Here is a 19,594-nt window from a genome sequence, read left to right as displayed (position 1 = left end):
ATCACCATCTGTCCTTGTACCCACAGGCAGTTGTAAGCTGTCCTTGTACCCACAGGCAGTTGTATGGCTCCTTCAGAATTTGGTTCTGGACTTCAAATCTTCTTCTTTTCCTGTAGTTCCTTAGACTTTTGGATGTTCTTGTGAAAAAAATGGTAACATTAAAAGCTTATATATGAGCACTTCGATTTTCTTTATTTTATCACTTGGCTGCTCATTTATATATATATATATATATATATATATACAAGTCTAAATTGAAAACAACGTTCAAACCTATGATTGCGTTGGATAAAAACCGCAATTTTTATACATGTGCATGCATATATATATATATATATATATATATGTCATATATCAGCTATAGTTAGAGGATGGGATAAGGCGTCTGCGCAATGCTAGGCAGTGTTAACGTTGTAGATGTATGAAGTGAAAAGTACAGGTTCCAGCTCAGGTCGGGAGGAAGTAAAGAATCAGATCTACTCTAACATTGTTAGGTTGATTTTCTAGGCACTTTATAAATATTCTAACGCCTGGTATTTCTTAATCATAAGAAATCCGATGGACAAGGTATAATTTACAGTTGTCACTACATATAGGCAGACATATATGTCAAATATTCATGTATATTTTGTTGTCGACTTATTTATACTTTTAATTTCAAAACTAACCTTACCTACCTGCATTCATATTGACTCTGGTGGATAGTTGTCTCATTGGCAATCATACCACATGTATCTCCTTTTTTAAGTGATTGACTTTTTGTGTTAAGAAATGTGCTGCAATGGCTTTCAAATACTAAAAGCAGAAGTGGCATATGAATTTCAAATAAGCGTTAAAACATAGATTAAATTTTTTATGTTATTTGCAAATGTATGTGAATAACAGTAACAGAAATGATGTTTGCAGAATTTAAAATAGATTTTCATAAAAGTAGTAAACAGAATTACAGTGTAAACTTTAAACTTAACTGTCAACAGAAGTGTTACATCAAAAGTGATTACCTTGAATATTACCTTGATAGTTTACTCAGGAAAAGAGTCATGAAAAAAACCCAGTAAACTATATGGTTGACACATGTAGAGCAGGATCTGCTTACCCATCTAGAGCACCTGAGTTCTCCCTTGGTTATCTATCAGTGTATCACCTCTCTTTTATTAGCACTAAGTTAAATTGAATTTAGTGATTATCTTAAAATATCTATATAATTGAGTTTTCAATTCCAAAATAATTATTTGAGGTGGCACAAGTCTTTTTCTGTTGAGTTGTCATGGTCAAACAATTTTATCTTTATACCAGGCCATGGTTATATAACTTTTGCAACCACTTCTGATCTCGGTTGCTTTCATTTTGAATAAGAAGTCTGTTATTGCGTCTAATCTTTTAACTCTTTTTTTTTGTAATTTGATTTGGACAAAGCAAACGTGTCTGGATTTAAGGGTTGATGGTTTTTTGAGAGACGTGTATGTTTTGAGAAACAAATATTATTATATATTTACAAAAGTACTTTTAATTGACGTTTACCACTCATCTTTGTTAGTCATATTTGTTAAGTTATGTCATGTGACTTTAAGATTGGGAAAATATTATATAAGAAAGTGAACATCCAGGTGTCTTCACACCTACAACATTCTGTTATTTGATATTGTTGTTTTAGAGATGAACAGAAATATAGGAATTTGACAAACATGGTATACAGATAACAGATTTATTAGTTTAAAATCTAACATAAATTGTATCTCAATTATTAACACTTCCCCAGTTAAAAAAGATTTGACTGTTTTAATACAGATTTGTTTGTGGGAGAGAAGCTATTACGTAAAACTCATTTGAAAAGAATAATAGCATTAGATAGTTTGCTTGTGCATGAATCTTTTTATGAATGCATTTTAAAGCTAATCATTTATACCGTTGTTTTATGGCATAAAATGGATGTCCATGCCTTTCTTGGTCTGTTTGACGTTTATTTCTAACATTTTCTAATTGATAGTTATTGATTTCACAGGAGAAATATAAATTGCTTGGTATAGTTTATTGGTATTTCATTATCAGAGGAAGTATATGATCATTATAGCAAGAATTTACAAATTATTAACATTATTCTTTGTGTTTATCATAAATGTTCGGAAATAAGAAAACAAAATGGTGTTGAGTGGGATGAAATGTACAAAAATATAGCCTAAATTTCTTTATTAGCTCATTAACTTCCTTTTGGATTTATAAATGTCTGTTGTAAACATTTGTTAAACATGAAGTCATTAGAATCTCTTTTGATTTTAGCTCATGTCTGTCTGAAAAATAATACTAAGGTAAATATCATATATGATGGAAGACCTGTATGTTAACAATCTGATTAACCATATATATATATGCAGATTTGTGGTAAAAAAAATATATATACAGATTTCAATTTTCAAAAGAATTATATTGATTTAAATTGTTAGATAATCTATGTGTGTAAATGATATAGCAAAAACAGGTTTGTGGTAGACCAAATTTATTACTTGCAATATATGCATAGGGCATTGCAGACCAGACATTAAAATGTTATAAATAACAGGTCTGTCAAAAACCTTTGATAAACTTTGTCTGCACTTAATTGACTAGAATTGACTGTCTATTGTCTATCATATAATGCAATGTAAAATCGATTTAAATGTCCAATGGTCTCTCTCAGATAAGCTATCTAAAAGAATTGTATAAAAAAACCTCTGATACATTTGTACCAGGTTTCTTTACAGAAATATTTCATCAAATGTAGTATCTTTGGACTTGTCATATGTGAATTGAAAAATACACTGACCCCAAAAAAATGACCAATTTTTGCACAAAGTAGACAACCTCCATTTTTTTTAAACTTGTATGGTGATGTAAAAATGTATACAATTGACTCTTGTTCTCTAAAGCTATTTTATCTCAAAATTTCTATTATGTCATTTTATCTCAGAATTTGTGTTATATTTATTAAATCATTTTTGTTAGTCCAGTCCATTTTGAGATGACGAGTATATCTAAAGACTGTATTTGTATGTATAGATCTATAAAAGAATGATACAAGGGGAATAACTAGTTGTTAAGGATCACCAGTTTCCGGTATAAACCTTTGAATATGACTTTTTTTGGCATGCAAAAAGACAAAAGACAAAAGAAAGTGATATTAAAAGATTACAAACAAGCAAAGTTAAGACTGGTCTTTCCTTGTGCTTAAATTAAAATTGTATTCAGAAGAGGCAAACATGTTTGCTTATCAGTGCAAAAAAGGATATATGGGGACGAAGAACATGCAATGGAATGTTAGGTAATAATGGGTATAGAAACTGCTTTGATTGTGGATCTTCATCTTGACAGTTGTTGGACCAGTAACCTACAAGTATAGTAAAAATATCGTGCATACAATGAATGTAAGGTCGACATTGATACATATTTATGTATCTTTGTTGTGTAAGCAATGTCATTGATACATATTTATGTATCTTTGTTGTGTAAGCAATGTCATTGATACATATTAATGTATCTTTGTTGTGTAAGCAATGTCATTGATACATATTATGTATCTTTGTTGTGTAAGCAATGTCATTGATACATATTTATGTATCTTTGTTGTGTAAGCAATGTCAAGACTAAGAAGAGTTATCGTTTTTTCCTGTATGAAAAGTAGGAAGTGATTGGCTCACTTATTTCAATTATGCCTGATTAACTGTGTCAGTTCTTATTTTGTGGTGTTGATTTTCTCTATTTGTAATTATTTTAAACACGCAATCTTCTTACAACAATAGCGTTAACAATCAACAGTGTAGCAATTTTAAAATCCCAAAGATATTTAACTTTCATTTACTTTGTACAAATAATTTGATGTTTAAAGTAATGACAATACACCGTTTGTGTAATACTTTGCCAATAGATTTATGAATATTTGAATAACAAATAAGGTAGCTCGTTTAGTATGTTTATGAGTTAAAACTGTCAAACTGAAATCAATCTTTTTAAATCCTGATTATCCTACTTTTGTCAATTAAATAGAGTTTATTTTACCTATACATTTGTAGTTTGGTGGTCATATATAAAGGATGAATGGATTCTATTTTAGGACAGGTGTATAATGAAGTTATTGAAATGTGGAAAATCGACTGAGGAAAGGCTGTGATAAGATTTTCAGATTATTGTTGGGAGGTTAAAAAAAGGATTTGCTGAAACCTGTATATAGTACCGGAAGTTAAGATATGTTACAACTTCATTTAGCAGTTTATAAACATAACCATTATGAGTAAGTGTGACACTATGTTTAGCATAGTCATCAATATTTACATAGACTTAAGAGTGCTGTTTTGACATTTTATTTATAACTTATGTGCAGAATTTTAATAAGTCTGAATTTTAATAAAATGTATTGTTGTCTCTGGCTAAATCTGTAGTTCACAGTTGTATTGAAAACAGAAAAGATGGACATTTGTTAAACCCTAAGATATTGTATATTTTTTTAATGAATATAGTATTTTAGTCCTAGTGAAACTGGCGAAACATTGACAGGGCAGTAGGTCTTGTGACTTCCAGATATATCACTATCTTACATGATGGGTACTTTGGTTGACTGACAGTAATTTGTACATGTCAATTGGTTTAAGTAAATATATTTTAAGATTCTATACATGTAAATGTACCTTGTATATTTACACATATTCAGTAGCATTTTCTTTACCCACTATTTACAGCTAAAGCTTACTGAAACAAAAAAATTGATAGAAAAGAGTTCCAACTTGAGGGGTCTATATGGTCAGTCTGCTACAGGTTAGTCAGTTGAAAAATTGAGAAAAAAAAAACTTGATTGTGGGATAATGATGACAAATCAGTCCAGGCCTCTGGTCATTGATAAAGTTTAAGATCTTCTGTCTACACTATAATTATCTTACTATCTAGAAATGTACATGTCAAATACCCAATAAATAAAATATCAGTGGTCAAAATCTTTTAGTACAAGAGCATGTCAGATTGAAACTTAAATGAGTGTTTGTTAACTATTTATTCAGAATGATGATAATTTCCAGAATAAAAGTATGAACAAGTTTTATGCATACTTTCACCTTATCATTGAACTTCAATGTTCATGATGAATGGGAGACCCTTTGTGAAAAATAGTTATTTTTTTTACATATTGGTTGGAATACATGATGGCAGAACTTAATAATGCCGTATATATATTCATCCCACAGAAATCACATTTTCTTCTTTTTCTCTGAAGCTACCTAGCCAATCTAAACAAAATGTACCAGAAAATTTATATTGAATATTAATGAAATTTTCTTTTTTTTTTGCAAGTTCACAAATATATTTATTATACTTCATGTCAAAATGCCAGATTTTGATTGGTTAATATGACGGAAATAATTTACTCTATCCCATGGTAAATACTCTATCCCCCTTCACGAAGACGCTTGATCATTTATGCGCTTTATTAAACACGGATGGATGTCATGTTCAAGACGTCATAATTCATTACTTTGAATTTGAAATTTAATAGACAGTAATAACAGAACATTCAATATAATAAATAACATGTAAATAACACATATCTGAGAGGGTGATAGAGCAGATTGTTACCCCTCGAAAAGACATTGTCAACCTTGGCTTTGCCTCGGCTGACAATGTTTTCTCGGGGTAACAATCTGCTCTATCACCCTCTCAGCTATGTGTTATTTATATAATGGCTGATTGTGGCCATTCCTGATTCTGATTTGTCAGTTTTGCAATTTGTAATTTTTACACTGTACTGTTTGAAGATGACATTCTAATTAAAGATGATTGTTTTAAAATACATGTTATTTTTGTTAGTTTGTCAGTCAGATGGCTTGAAAGACAATCATAAAATGAAAGGAATTTTAGTATCAATATTAGTGATTCCACAGTATGTACCCTAAGCCACTAGTTCGAAGTCCCAGACTGGTAAAATTTTATTCCGACTAGAAATTATTTGCTTAGACACATAGAAAAAATGGAGGAATATTGGTCCTCGGACTTCAATAATTTAAAAAGATTTTGGTGCAGACTGATTCCAGACATCTTTTGACCTTATTGTACAGTTAACAACCAACCTGAACTGGTTCAGACTATATGTTACACATGAGCCTAGACTTGTAGGAGATATCATTTGACCTTATTGTACAGTTTACAACCATTGAACCTGAACTGGTTCAGACTATATGTTACACATGAGCCTAGACTTGTAGGATATATCATTTGACCTTATTGTACAGTTTACAATCATTGAACCTGAACTGGTTCAGACTACCTATATGTTACACATGAGCCTAGACTTGTAGGAGATATCATTTGACCTTATTGTACAGTTTACAACTAACCTGAACTGGTTCAGACTATATGTTACACGGGAGCCTAGACTTGTAGGAGATATCATTTGACCTTATTGTACAGTTTACAACTAACCTGAACTGGTTCAGACTATATGTTACACATGAGCCTAGACTTGTAGGAGATATCATTTGACCTTATTGTACAGTTTACAACTAACCTCAACTGGTTCAGACTATATGTTACACGGGAGCCTAGACTTGTAGGAGATATCATTTGACCTTATTGTACAGTTTACAACTAACCTGAACTGGTTCAGACTATATGTTACACATGAGCCTAGACTTGTAGGAGATATCATTTGACCTTATTGTACAGTTTACAACTAACCTCAACTGGTTCAGACTATATGTTACACGGAAGCCTCGACTTGTAGGAGATATCATTTGACCTTATTGTACAGTTAACAACCAACCTGAACTGGTTCAGACTATATGTTACACGGGAGCCTAGACTTGTAGGAGATATCATTTGACCTTATTGTACAGTTTACAACCAAAGCCTAGACTTGTAGGAAATTCGAAAGATTTCCTAAATATTACCAGATATTTCATTCAATTTCTGAGCAAAGCTGTATTTTTATGGACATTTTTATTTACACCAAGATGTTTGATACCCTGCATTTATCATGCTTTTCAATAACATATGGTCAAATCGCTGAAAGACCCCCTCTTAAATTATAGAAGACTATCATTCTGCATTGACAACAATATCTTCGTGTAAATTAGATACACCTATTCGGGCTAACACCCTCAATGTGTATCTTATACATAAGAGTAGAAATCTGATTTCAGTAAAACTTGTCAAACAATTTTATCCATCATTTTCAAGTGCTGTTTATAGCATATATCGGTAATATTATTCATACATGTATAAATACTTGGCAGACAATTTAAGTTAGTCTAGTCAGTGTGGATTAAGCTTAAGGCTGTCATTAATACATTACTTCAAGTTGAAAATTGAGTTCTACTGTATCACAAAACCTTAGCAAAAAAAAAAAAAAATGCAGACATAAAATCTTTGGATCACATGTTTTGGACCTAATATTCTGTAATTGTCAATTTCTGTTAGAATAAAATGAATATTAATTCTGTCATGCTTCATCGAAATCATTGCAGTCTTTGTGATTACCACACATCAACATCTAAATGCATATGAGGGTTGATGTTACTTTACATCTACATGGACATAACTCAATTATCAAGATAAAAAGAACAAAGAAATTAGGACAAGTTTTTTTCTTTCTCTTTGTGTATTTTTTAACCTAATAGCTAGTATGTAAAGAGATGTTTAAGATTGTTTGTAACTTTTGTTTGATATTCTAGAACATAAAACATAGAATTTCTACATCTCATATCAAGAGTTACGAATACCAGATAATTATCTTGGGAGGGTTAATAACTGAGTATTGTTACATCTAATAACTGCATATTACAACAAAAAATTCAGTTAAATATCAATATCAGATCCCTTGTAAATTACAAGAAGTGTTTGTACTGGAAAGGAATAAATTTGAAAATAAGAAAAAAAATTGCCCTGATGAAGTAAAGTATTAGGATTGTTTGAATATACACTTGAAAACAGTGGTAACCAGTTCCTCAAAATGATCTACCAATAGTAATTTAATTTGGTATGAATATATTGATATTGTTGGTCATGTTGAGCAGGTGTGAAGAAGTAGGAGCTGACCTAGATTTTCGTTTTATACATTTGTATGACATGGCATTTCATTTCAAAACCCAACACATAAGTATACTAAAAAAATCAAAAATTTTGGTCGACCCACCTGAACTTTTGACTTTTCAGTCCATCCATCAGTTTGTAAGTCATCTTAGTTGAGGGATGATAAATTAGACATACATGTTTGGTATTTTATTATGAAATGAAGTTTCCTATTGATTTTTTGGTCTTTAAGTTGAAAACAAAGGTCATTGTTATTAAAAATTGACTGGAATAAGTTGAGTGATAATAACATATGATATTAATGGTCACATTAGACTTGCTACATGTCCCTTCCTTATTATTTTTTTTCAATTTTGCCCCTTTAGAAATTTTACTGCTATAACTAAGAGATCACCATTATAGTGACATCTGCAGAGGATTCTTTCTCCAAGGGCAATCAGTATACTGGCAGTTTTCAGTAAACATATAAATTAGTAAGAAAGAAATAAAAGAAAGGGAGTTGTAGCAAGTCTATGGTCACATATAATGAGAGGAGATTCCCTATTGATTTTGAGGTCATTTTGTTTAAGGTCAAGGTCATAGTTACTACAAGTAGGCCATAGTTTGTGCAGTGAGGGGGTATACTGATAATCTTAAAATGGACCAAAATTAGTGTAGGAAATGAGTTTCTAGATTATTACTTATGATCATAACATAGGATTAAAACCATTCCTTTGTAGAAGGTCACATATAATGATTGGAAGATCCTTATTCATTTTGAGACCACTGTGTCTTCTGTCAAGGTCATTTAATTTTGTTGTTGCCAAAAAACAAACTGAGATTAGTACAGAAAAGGGGTTTCTAGATAATAACTCCACAACCTTTCCTTTTGGTTGGAACCAAACTGGCATACTTACATGTATGGTCACATATAACAAGAAGATCACTATTCCCTGAGGTCAAAACACCAAGATCATAGTATTTGTTACTTAAACTAGAAAGAAGTCAAAACAAGTATAGAAAAGGGGCTCTCAATGATAACTCCCGGACATTCAACAACGATGGCACCAAATTTTGATTTATGTTAATACATAAGGGAAAGAAATTCCCTATTGATTTTCAAACCATATTCGATGAAGTTTATTTATGAATTATGACAGCTGCTTTAACTTTTAAGTTAACCACCTTTTGATTTTGATAAGTAGAAACATGTAATAATGCAGCTTTTGCTATGCAGCATGTAAGGAGAAGACAAACTTATTGTATACCTGTCAAGTGCCCAGTGTGTTTTTTTGGTTGTTTGTAAATATTTATGACTTTTCATAAAATTGGTACAAACCTTTTTTTTTAATAACAACAATTTTGATGTTATCAAAACTGACATGTTTATTATCTCATAGCTTAAATAAGATAAAAATATAGGTTTTGAATTTTCACTATGTCAGAAAAACAATAAATGTTATGAAAAGTTTGTTTAGCACATAAAGAAGATATGTCTCCTGCTGATTAAGTCTTTGTTTCCTGGGGAAGGTTATATCATATGAGAACATCAACAAGACAGGAAGCTTGTTAAAAAACCATAGATGTCCTAGAGAATGCACCTAGATTAGTTGTTGTAAGAATTGAAAGAGGGACATTTAGGATTTACAATAGACATCCCTTCTCCATTAGGAGAGGAGATTGTCTTTTTTTGAAGACTATGACAGTTGCCCTGTATATGCATTTTTTCTATTTTTATTGTTGGATAGCCTGTCTAATTGATGTATATATTTATCGCACCTCTGGTAAATCAGTGACATTATGATTGGTTTAACGCTGTTACGTGGTGCCCCCTATGGATCTGTATGGGGTCAGTAGATTTTATAGGGGGTTCATGACGTCACGTCTACTGTTAATGGTGACGTCATAGATTTAATGTTATTTTTTGTATTGCATTGTTGATTTTTAAACAAAACTTGACAGGAAAAGTCCTATGTGCGATAAATTTGTTATACAGTTCACTATTGACCCCCTACGAATCCATAGGGGGTCAGTAGCAAAACCATATAACTTATAATATACCACGTCTCCTTTTTGTCTCGCCTTGACAGAGTTAAAAAGCAAGACATAGGTTTGCTGTTTGCCATGGCGGCGGCTGCGTCAACAATGTATTTGTTTATGATTAGGTCAGTTTATGGGGAACCACTAGTGGTAGGTCAATAAAGTTTGCTATGCAGTTGTATTACCATTGGCACATATCATTTCCATGGAGATTATTTGGCCCCGCCCCCTTAGTCATGGTCTATTGACTTTGAAACTTTTGCTTAGTTTACATGTATTAGTTTGTGATTAGGTCAGTTTATGGGACCCTCTAGTGGTAGGTCAATGATATTTGGTATGCAGTTATATTAGCATTGGCACATCTCATTTTCAGTCAGGGTTCATTGACTTTGAATATTTTGCATAACTAACATGTCAAAGTATTGCTATTTTATTTTCAACATTTGCATTTTACTATCAAAATAACAAAAAGGCCAAACATATCTCTGTGTTAACAGTTTATATTCATATATAGTTGATATAATAATTCAAAACAGGTTCAAAAGTTTTCCCTCTAATGTTTCATTCTTTTAACAAAATTGATAAATAAAGATTGATGTGTACAAACAAAATGAAGGAAAAGACTACAACAAACATTTGAATTCTTGCACAACATATCATTGGTATACTTTAGATCTTAGTATCAGGCTAGATTCAGGGAAAGGCTAGAGTGGCCTATGGCAGGGAGGGGGATCCCATTATGGCTGAAAAATCATGTTTTTTAGTAAATATATAGAGATTTGCATTGAGGCCCTTCTTTTTATGAATATAATATTTTTAACACAATATATATTATTAAATATTATTATATTATAATTTTCAATTTGATAATATCTTAGAACAGTGATAAAGGCAAGATTTTTTAATTGTATGCCTTTTAATGTCACTTTTAACCAACAATTTCCAGGAAATATTTTTAAGGATTTACTAAATGAAGGTAATCAAGCAACAAATCAAATCATTTAATTTAAAATTTGTAGATTTTCAATTTCCGTTTCACCTCTTTTTATGAATACAGGGACATACATGCAGACAATTTCCCTGTTTTTATGCATTTTATTTTGTAGTAATATTAAGTATAAGGTTAATTAAGATATTATATTTCACTATAAAATGGTAGTTTCATGGATCTAAATAAAGCCACTACAGGTTGTGATTTGATAGACATAATTAAGAATCTTTGATCTAGCTTGATAATGCTTCTGATAAAATCTCAGACTTATCATCACCTATAAGGAAGATTTATTAGTTTGTCTTCAGCCACTCAATGTTTATTAAATGTTTATTAGAACATTTACGTTCTTTATGAAGCTAACCTGTTTGAATGAGTAAATAGTAAACTTGTTTGTCTTTAGGTAGACCTTATGTTCCAAGTCAGTTGAGAAAGGATTATTGATAAACTGATGAAGTTTTGTTGAGTTTAGACAGATTAATGGATCTGCTAATGATTAGTTATATGTAGGATTTATCAAAAGCATGTATTGGTATTCAGTGAGCAGACATTTTTTATTAGAGATTGATTTGAATAATTGACATAGTAAGAAATGGTGAAGATTGAGATGAACTGAAAAGGTGGTCAGATGTTTTTTTCTGAATTTAAAATCTGAAATTGTGGAAGATTTATTATTGTTCATCAACAAATTGTTTTACACAGACAGATGGTCTTTCTCATTAAAAATGGATTTATTTTTCATAGATAAGTATACGTAATAATCCTGCCAATATTTGAATGTAAACTTTCAGTGTACTGTATGATTGACTACAGAAATTGTAGAAAATATTTTGGAATTCTATGTTTCAGTTGAAAAAATTCAATTAATTATTTAGTGTAACATTATTTGTACGATTCTGCCAGAAATGGAGGCCTTTTACATATAAAACATATCTAAAGTGATTGAAAGCTGACTTCCTATAGATATACAAACTGCCAAGGCATCACAGAAATCTTATAACTTTACGTCACTGGTACTATACAGGTGGTTGTAGTTGTCCAATAGAAGGTGGTTATCTGTAGAACATATGTGATGGAAATAATGAAAAACAACACATATTTACTCTCCTTCTTTGCTTCCATTTGATTTGGATGAGTAAATACTCTAATCAACCAGGCACTCTATGGATATTCTTAATTGTTGATATAGCGGGTTTCGTTTTAAAAGTAGATTTTCACAGGATTATATTTTGATTGCTAATTATAAAATAAGGATTATTGAGATTTGGAATTCATTGCACGTAACAGTGATGCAATGCTTTGATTGAAAAAAAAAGTTTGTGGCTGTGTGCAGTTTACAAAGACAATATTAACTGGTGTAAAACATGGCTACAGACCATCAAATTGACAGTGAAATGAACATTTAGATATTGTTTATGACCAGTTCTGAATTAGCATGTTAATTACAATTCCATTCTTCTATGTACTGTGAAAATTAGTCAAGGATTTACAATGGACCGTTACTATGAGTGGAACCATTATGTATCTCTTGTCAGACTGAGGTGTCACTCACCTTCAAACAAGTATGTATAAGATTTCTTGAATGTGGTAGAAAAGGGGGAGGGTAGTTAAATGGTAGATGTCATTTACTTTCTACCTAGTGTGTATAAGATTTCTTGAAACTGGCAGAAGAGGGGGAGGGTAGTTAGATGTCACTAGTGTCACTTACCGTCAACCATTTTTCATTTGCAGTCTTAAATCTGATAGAAAGGGGGGGGGGGGTTAGTTAAATTAGGTGTCCCTCACCTTCAAGCAAGTATGTATAAGATGTCTTGAATCTTAAGAAAAATAAAGGAATAAAGAGAAGGGAAAGGGGGTTAATAGTAAAACAAGGTGTTTGCTCACATTCAGTTAAGTATATATAATGTTATTTGAATCATTAATAGATTGGGGGGAAGGAGTACATGTATCTATGTTAAATGAGATTTCTTGAATCTTTGTACAATATAGGAAAGAATTATCTTTAGTAAAGAAGGATGTCACTTCAACCAATTATATATGTGGTCTCTTGAATCTTTGGGCAAAAGGAATACATATTTACAATAGACTTGTGCCATACGGGGAATCTGTTAAATGGCAATTGTCAGTCACATTGTGTATGATGTTTTTATGGTAGTTTGGTAAGTGAGAGAAGGAATTATTTGCAATGGACCTTTGCAACCTTGAATGAATTGTCACAATGTGGATTGTCTAACTAACTGAGATATACTGGCTCACATTCAGTAAAGTTTATTTTTTTAAGGGTTGTTGAGATTATCATGTAAAACCATTTTGTGTGATCTATTTCAGTTAAGAATATTTTGGGAGGTCTTGATGGTTTTCTTAAGTCTTAAGAATATAAAAGGAAGCTATCTTGAGTTATCTGTTCCTCTGGGCAGTTGCTCTTTAGTAAAGATTGCTTTTTGGTTGGTTGCAACAAATACATGGGTGAGAAGGTGGCATGGACTGTTATAGCGAGTGATAAATTGAGCCTTGGTTGCAATTAAATTAAAGTTGAACAAAGTATATATGTAAGAGTCAAATCTATATCCACTTGTGCTGACTCAAATCTGTGTACTGTGACATCATGACACTCAAATGTGTGACCCTTTGCTATTCAAACCTTGCCCTTTTTATACGACCGCAAAAATTTTTTTGCGTCGTATAATGCTATGATGTCGTCGTCTGCGTCGTTGTTGTCCGAAGACACATTTGATTTTTCGGAAAATAACTTTAGTTCATGTGAATGGATCTCTATGATTTTTTTCCAGGAGGTACCAACAGTTTAGGAATGAGGGGCCAAAAAGGAGCCAAAAACAAGCATTTTTGTAGTTTCCTGACAATAATTTTTGTGTAAGTGTATGGATCTCTCTGAAATTGTACCACAAGGTTCCATATCACAAAGGAAAGGCTTGGATTGAGTTTGGGGGTAATATCCCCAAACATTCAGGAATTAGGGGCAAAAAAGGGGCCAAAAACAAGCATTTTCTAGTTTCCAGACAATAACTTGTGTTTAAGTATATGGATCTCTCTAAAATTGTACTACAAGCTTCCATACCCTAAAGGGAAGGCTGGGATTGTGTTTGGGGTTAATAACTCCAAAAGGGGGGGTGGGGTGTTCAAAAAGTTGGGGGGGTTCCATTTTTTTGGGGGGGTTCATTTTTTTTCTTCAAAAATGTTTGAAATTTCAAATTTTTCAAATCTTTAATTGCACAGTATTGCGCAATAGCACAGTATTGTACAATAGCACAGTATTGTACAATAGCTCAGGTTTAGGCAAAAGCAAGAAATCTTCAATTGCGCAGTATTGGGCAATAGCAAGAAATCTTCAATTGCACAGTATTGCGCAATAGCACAGTATTGTGCAATATCACAGTATTGTGCAATATCACAGTATAGTGCAATAGCAAGAAATCTTCAGTTGCACAGTATTGCACAATAGCAAGAAATCTTCAATTGCACAGTATTGCGCAATAGCAAGAAATCTTCAATTGAAAACAAATACAAATGTTTTAACCAATTTGGATGGGATTAATTAAGTCTTTAATTTTTGGGGGTTCTAACCTTGTATAATTTTTTTTGATATTGGGCCCCATTTTTAAATTGGTCTACATTGAGGTCAAAAGGGTCCAAAATTAAACTTTGTTTGATTTCATCAAAAACTGAATTATTGCGGCTGTATGATTTGCTGAGTCTTATTGTGCATTTAGATTTTTATTTTGGGCCCTGTTTTCACATTAGTTCATATTAAGGTTTGAAGGGATCAAAATTAAACTTTGTTTGATTTCAACTAAAATTAAATTATTGGTGTTTTTTTATATGCTGAATCTAACCATGTAGTTAGATTTTGGATATCAGACCATTCTAGGTAAATTAAATGTCCCATTTCAAATTTTTAAGATCTTTGACCACATTTATTTTGTGTCAGAAACCTATATTATGTCAAAAATTTGATCACAATCCAAATTCAGACAGTATCAAGCTTGAATATTGTGTCCAAACTTGCCCCAACTGTTCAGGGATCGACCTCTGCGGTTGTACCAGGCTGTGTTCAGCGAAGCATTTTATTAAAGTGATTTTCAGTAATGTGACATGACTTTTGGCAGGCACATATAGAATAAAGTGATCAACCTTCCCCAAGTTTGAAGCTATTGGAAAATCCAGAAGTAATTTTTGTCCAAAAATTGAAATAAAAGGTGAACAAATAGAAGAAGATTATGTGGAAGTTTGATTTCCAAGTTACAGAGGAGGAGTTAGAACAGCAACAATAATGATCTTAAAGACTTTAAAGAGTGGAATCTAATATTAGTGTTTACTCAATTAAACTGTCAATACAAAAGTTGCTAGGGTGTACATGATATTACTATTTGACTAGAGCAAGTGCAAAATGATTACAGAATTATTGGATTTGTAATTTGAAAAATAATTAATCTATTAACGCAGATAAAACTTGATTGATGAAAAATTAATAATGTCCTCCAATCTAGATTGACTTGCAGTTTCTAACACTAAAGTTAATGTCAATAGACTCTCAGTGGATTATATTGTTGTAGAGGGTAGAGGTTAGGCTTGATTGTGAATCTGAGTCCCACTGGAAGACGATTATATTGGCTTGTACCAATGTAGCATGATACTGTAATTGGAATTTTATAAGCAGTCAGTAAGTCAGACTTTGTTGTAGAGGATAGAGGTTAGGCTTGATTGTGTCCTTAACATGGAGAATCTAAGTCCCACTGGACATGCTGGAGGACCATTACAGTAGCATGATACTGTAATGGGAGTTTTATTGGCAGTCAGTAAGTCAGGTTTTGTTGTAGATGTTTTGCTTGATTTCGTCCTTAACATGGAGAATCTAAGTCCCACTGGAGGACGATTGACTTGTAGATTGATACTGTAATGGGAATTTTATAAACAGTCAGTAAGTCAGGCTTTGTTGTAGAGGGTAGAGGTTAGGCTTGATTGTGTTCTTAACATGGAGAATCTAAGTCCCACTGAAGGACGATTGACTTGTAGCGTGATACTGTAATGGGAATTTTATAAGCAGTCTGTAAGTCAGGCTTTGTTGTAGAGGGTAGAGGTTAGGCTTGATAGTGTCCTTAACACGGAGAATCTAAGTCCCACTGGAGGACGATTGTATTGACTGGTAGCATGATACTGTAATTGGAATTTTATAAGCAGTCAGTAAGTCAGACTTTGTTGTAGAGGATAGAGGTTAGGCTTGATTGTGTCCTTAACATGGAGAATCTAAGTCCCACTGGACATGCTGGAGGACCATTACAGTAGCATGATACTGTAATGGGAGTTTTATTGGCAGTCAGTAAGTCAGGTTTTGTTGTAGATGTTTTGCTTGATTTCGTCCTTAACATGGAGAATCTAAGTCCCACTGGAGGACGATTGACTTGTAGATTGATACTGTAATGGGAATTTTATAAACAGTCAGTAAGTCAGGCTTTGTTGTAGAGGGTAGAGGTTAGGCTTGATTGTGTTCTTAACATGGAGAATCTAAGTCCCACTGAAGGACGATTGACTTGTAGCGTGATACTGTAATGGGAATTTTATAAGCAGTCTGTAAGTCAGGCTTTGTTGTAGAGGGTAGAGGTTAGGCTTGATAGTGTCCTTAACACGGAGAATCTAAGTCCCACTGGAGGACGATTGTATTGACTGGTAGCATGATACTGTAATTGGAATTTTATAAGCTGTCAGTAAGTCAGGCTTTGTTGTAGAGGGTAGAGGTTAGGCTTGATTGTGTCCTTAACATAGAGTATCTAAGTCCCACTGAAGGACGATTGACTTGTAGCATGATACTGTAATGGGAATTTTATAAGCAGTCTGTAAGTCAGGCTTTGTTGTAGAGGATAGAGGTTAGGCTTGATTGTGTCTTTAACATGGAGAATCTAAGTCCCACTGGAGGACCATTGCATTGATTTGTAGTATGATACTGTAATGGGAATTTTATAAGCAGTCAGTAAGTCAGGCTCTTCTGTTATGTTGGCTTCTTGCTTTGATATATTTACACAGATATATGTCTTTTAAGGTTGAATGAAATATGGTGTGGGTATACTGGCAGACTGAACAAGTTTATATTTCATGATTGACATCTCTATAGAATGATAAAAGGAAGTGACTTCTCTCTATTGAGTTGAGTTGAGTAGAAAAGGAAACACTAAAAAATGAAATGACACAGGGAAAAACTGAAATTACAGTAATATGATTCACATACTGTAAATTCAGAAATTATTGTGTGCATTTGTTTTTATACGACCGCAAAAAAATTTTTGTGGTCACATATTGGTATGACGATGGCGTCGTCGTCGTCGTCGTCCGAAGACACATTAGTTTTCGCACTCTAACTTTAGTTTAAGTGAATGTATCTCAATGAAATTTTACCATAAGGTTCAATACCACAAAAGGAAGGTGGGGATTGATTTTGGGGGTTATGGTACCAACAGTTAAGGAATTAGGGGCCAAAAAGGGGCCAAAAATAAGCATTTTTCTAATTTCATGACAATAACTTGTGTGTAAGTCTATGGATCTCTCTGACATTGTATCACAAGGTTCCATATCACAAAGGGAATGCTGGGATTGATTTTGGGTGGTAATTGCCTCCAAATTTTAGGAATTAGGGGCCAAAAAGGGGCAAAAAACAAGCATTTTTCTAGTTTCATGACAATAACTTGTGTGTAAGTGTATGGATCTTTATGAAATTGTACTACAAGGTTACATATCACAAAGGGAAAGCTGGAATTGAGTTTGGGGGTAATCGCCCAAAAAGTATAGGAATAAGGGGCCAAAAAAGGGCCAAAAATAAGCATTTTTCTAGTTTCCAGACAATAACTTGTGTTCAAGTGTATGGATCTCTCTGAAATTGTACTGCAAGGTACCATACCACAAAGGGAAGGCTGGGATTGATTTTGGGGGTAATTCCCTCAAATTTTTAGTAATTAGGGGCCATAAAAGGGCAAAAAAACAAGCATTTTTCTAGTTTCAGGACAATAACTTGTGTGTAAGTGTATGGATCTTTATGAAATTGTACTGCAAGGTTCCATATCACAAAGTCAAAGCTGGGTGACAAAATTGTTAGATTAAATATTGTGATTTCAAAAAAATCTGCATACAGATCTATATTAGTGTTGCATATTAGAATGTAAGTTCTTTTTATTGCGATAATCAGTATCACCCAGTCGCATTATTCACATTATTGAAAACCTCACAATTATTTCTGAATTTACAGTTTCTTATCTAGACTTCTGAGGCCTTTTTTGTTACATACATGCAGAAGCTTGTCAGCATATATACAGGGATTCATTTAATATTAGCTTTGTCTTAACTTGTAAATATTTATTCTCTTACAAACTGAAACTTATTGTACTTTGTAGTTTAGTAAAAAAAAAGATGAATAAATGAAGATGTTTAAAAGACATGTGAATATAAATGAGACAACACCAAAAAAATTGTCATCTTAAAAATAACAGTTGACATACCTTGTGCAGTATGTAAAACACTGAAGGACAAGAGGATTGAAAATGAAATGATGATGGATGGCTGTTTACCATCCAGTAACATTAACTAAATGCATATTTAGGACGATTGAAATTGAAAGCTTCTAATCTAAAATAATTTTTTCTTTCTGAAATTGCGGGGCCTATGTAATATCAAGTAACGAATTGATTAGTAGTAAAATTTGGGATTATTAAAATATTATATAACAGGTATTAAATGGAAGGGATTATCAAATTATATAATACTATGCTTATTCTTTGGTCATGTACATGTATTTTTGTTAAAGTCTTAGACATTAAAGATGGATCATTTATACCAATTAAAATGTCAAAACATGTGTATAGTTTTACCAATACAAAACATGTGTATAGTTTTACCAATACAAAACAAGTGTATAGTTTTACCAATACAAAACAAGTGTATAGTTTTACCAATTCAAAACAAGTGTATAGTTTTACCAATACAAAACAAGTGTATAGTTTTACCAATACAAAACATGTGTATAGTTTTACCAATACAAAACATGTGTATAGTTTTACCAATACAAAACAAGTGTATAGTTTTACCAATACAAAACAAGTGTATAGTTTTACCAATACAAAACAAGTGTATAGTTTTACCAATTCAAAACAAGCACATAATTTTGCAAGTACATGTATAGTCTATATACAAACAACTTCCATCATTATAAGAATGAATTTTAAAGCATTTTTCATCATTTTGACCACACAGAAATAACAATTAACTATTGAGTTACCAACAGTATGATTGACCACTTAACTTTTAGTGATGATCTGTCTTTTAATGAAGAGGTATTTCCTAATCAGCTTAGGATGTAAATACTTTGAAGCATGATGAAACATCTTATACAATACTTATTGAACAAGCTATCATCTTAATATGATGAATATACAATACTTATGGAACAAGCTATCATCTTGTAATGAATATAAGTGTTTCAGTGAATCTTCTGCACGATTCTAAAGAGTTGCTCACAAACTTAAGTTGAAGCATTACTGCAAC

General features: G+C 32.3%; 1 protein-coding gene and 1 long non-coding RNA gene across 2 annotated transcripts in view; both read left to right on the top strand.

Moving 5' to 3' along the window:
* LOC127704311 (uncharacterized) overlaps window positions 1-19,594 on the top strand; it is a 121,949-nt gene that overhangs the window by 4,199 nt on the left and 98,156 nt on the right. The gene's annotated exons all lie outside the window — the stretch shown is intronic.
* LOC127704306 (rho GTPase-activating protein 39-like) overlaps window positions 11,432-19,594 on the top strand; it is a 106,319-nt gene continuing 98,156 nt past the window's right edge. Inside the window, exon 1 of the mRNA XM_052208316.1 lies at window positions 11,432-12,615. Coding sequence (XP_052064276.1) covers window positions 12,545-12,615 — 71 coding nt within the window. The 5' untranslated portion in view covers window positions 11,432-12,544. The remainder of the gene's footprint in view (window positions 12,616-19,594) is intronic.

This window comes from Mytilus californianus, unplaced genomic scaffold (genome assembly GCF_021869535.1).
Source record: "Mytilus californianus isolate M0D057914Y unplaced genomic scaffold, xbMytCali1.0.p SCAF_6, whole genome shotgun sequence".
Classification (NCBI taxonomy): domain Eukaryota; kingdom Metazoa; phylum Mollusca; class Bivalvia; order Mytilida; family Mytilidae; genus Mytilus; species Mytilus californianus.
The sequence above is the reverse complement of the archived record's forward strand: the minus strand, read 5'-3'. Positions and strand labels throughout refer to the sequence as shown.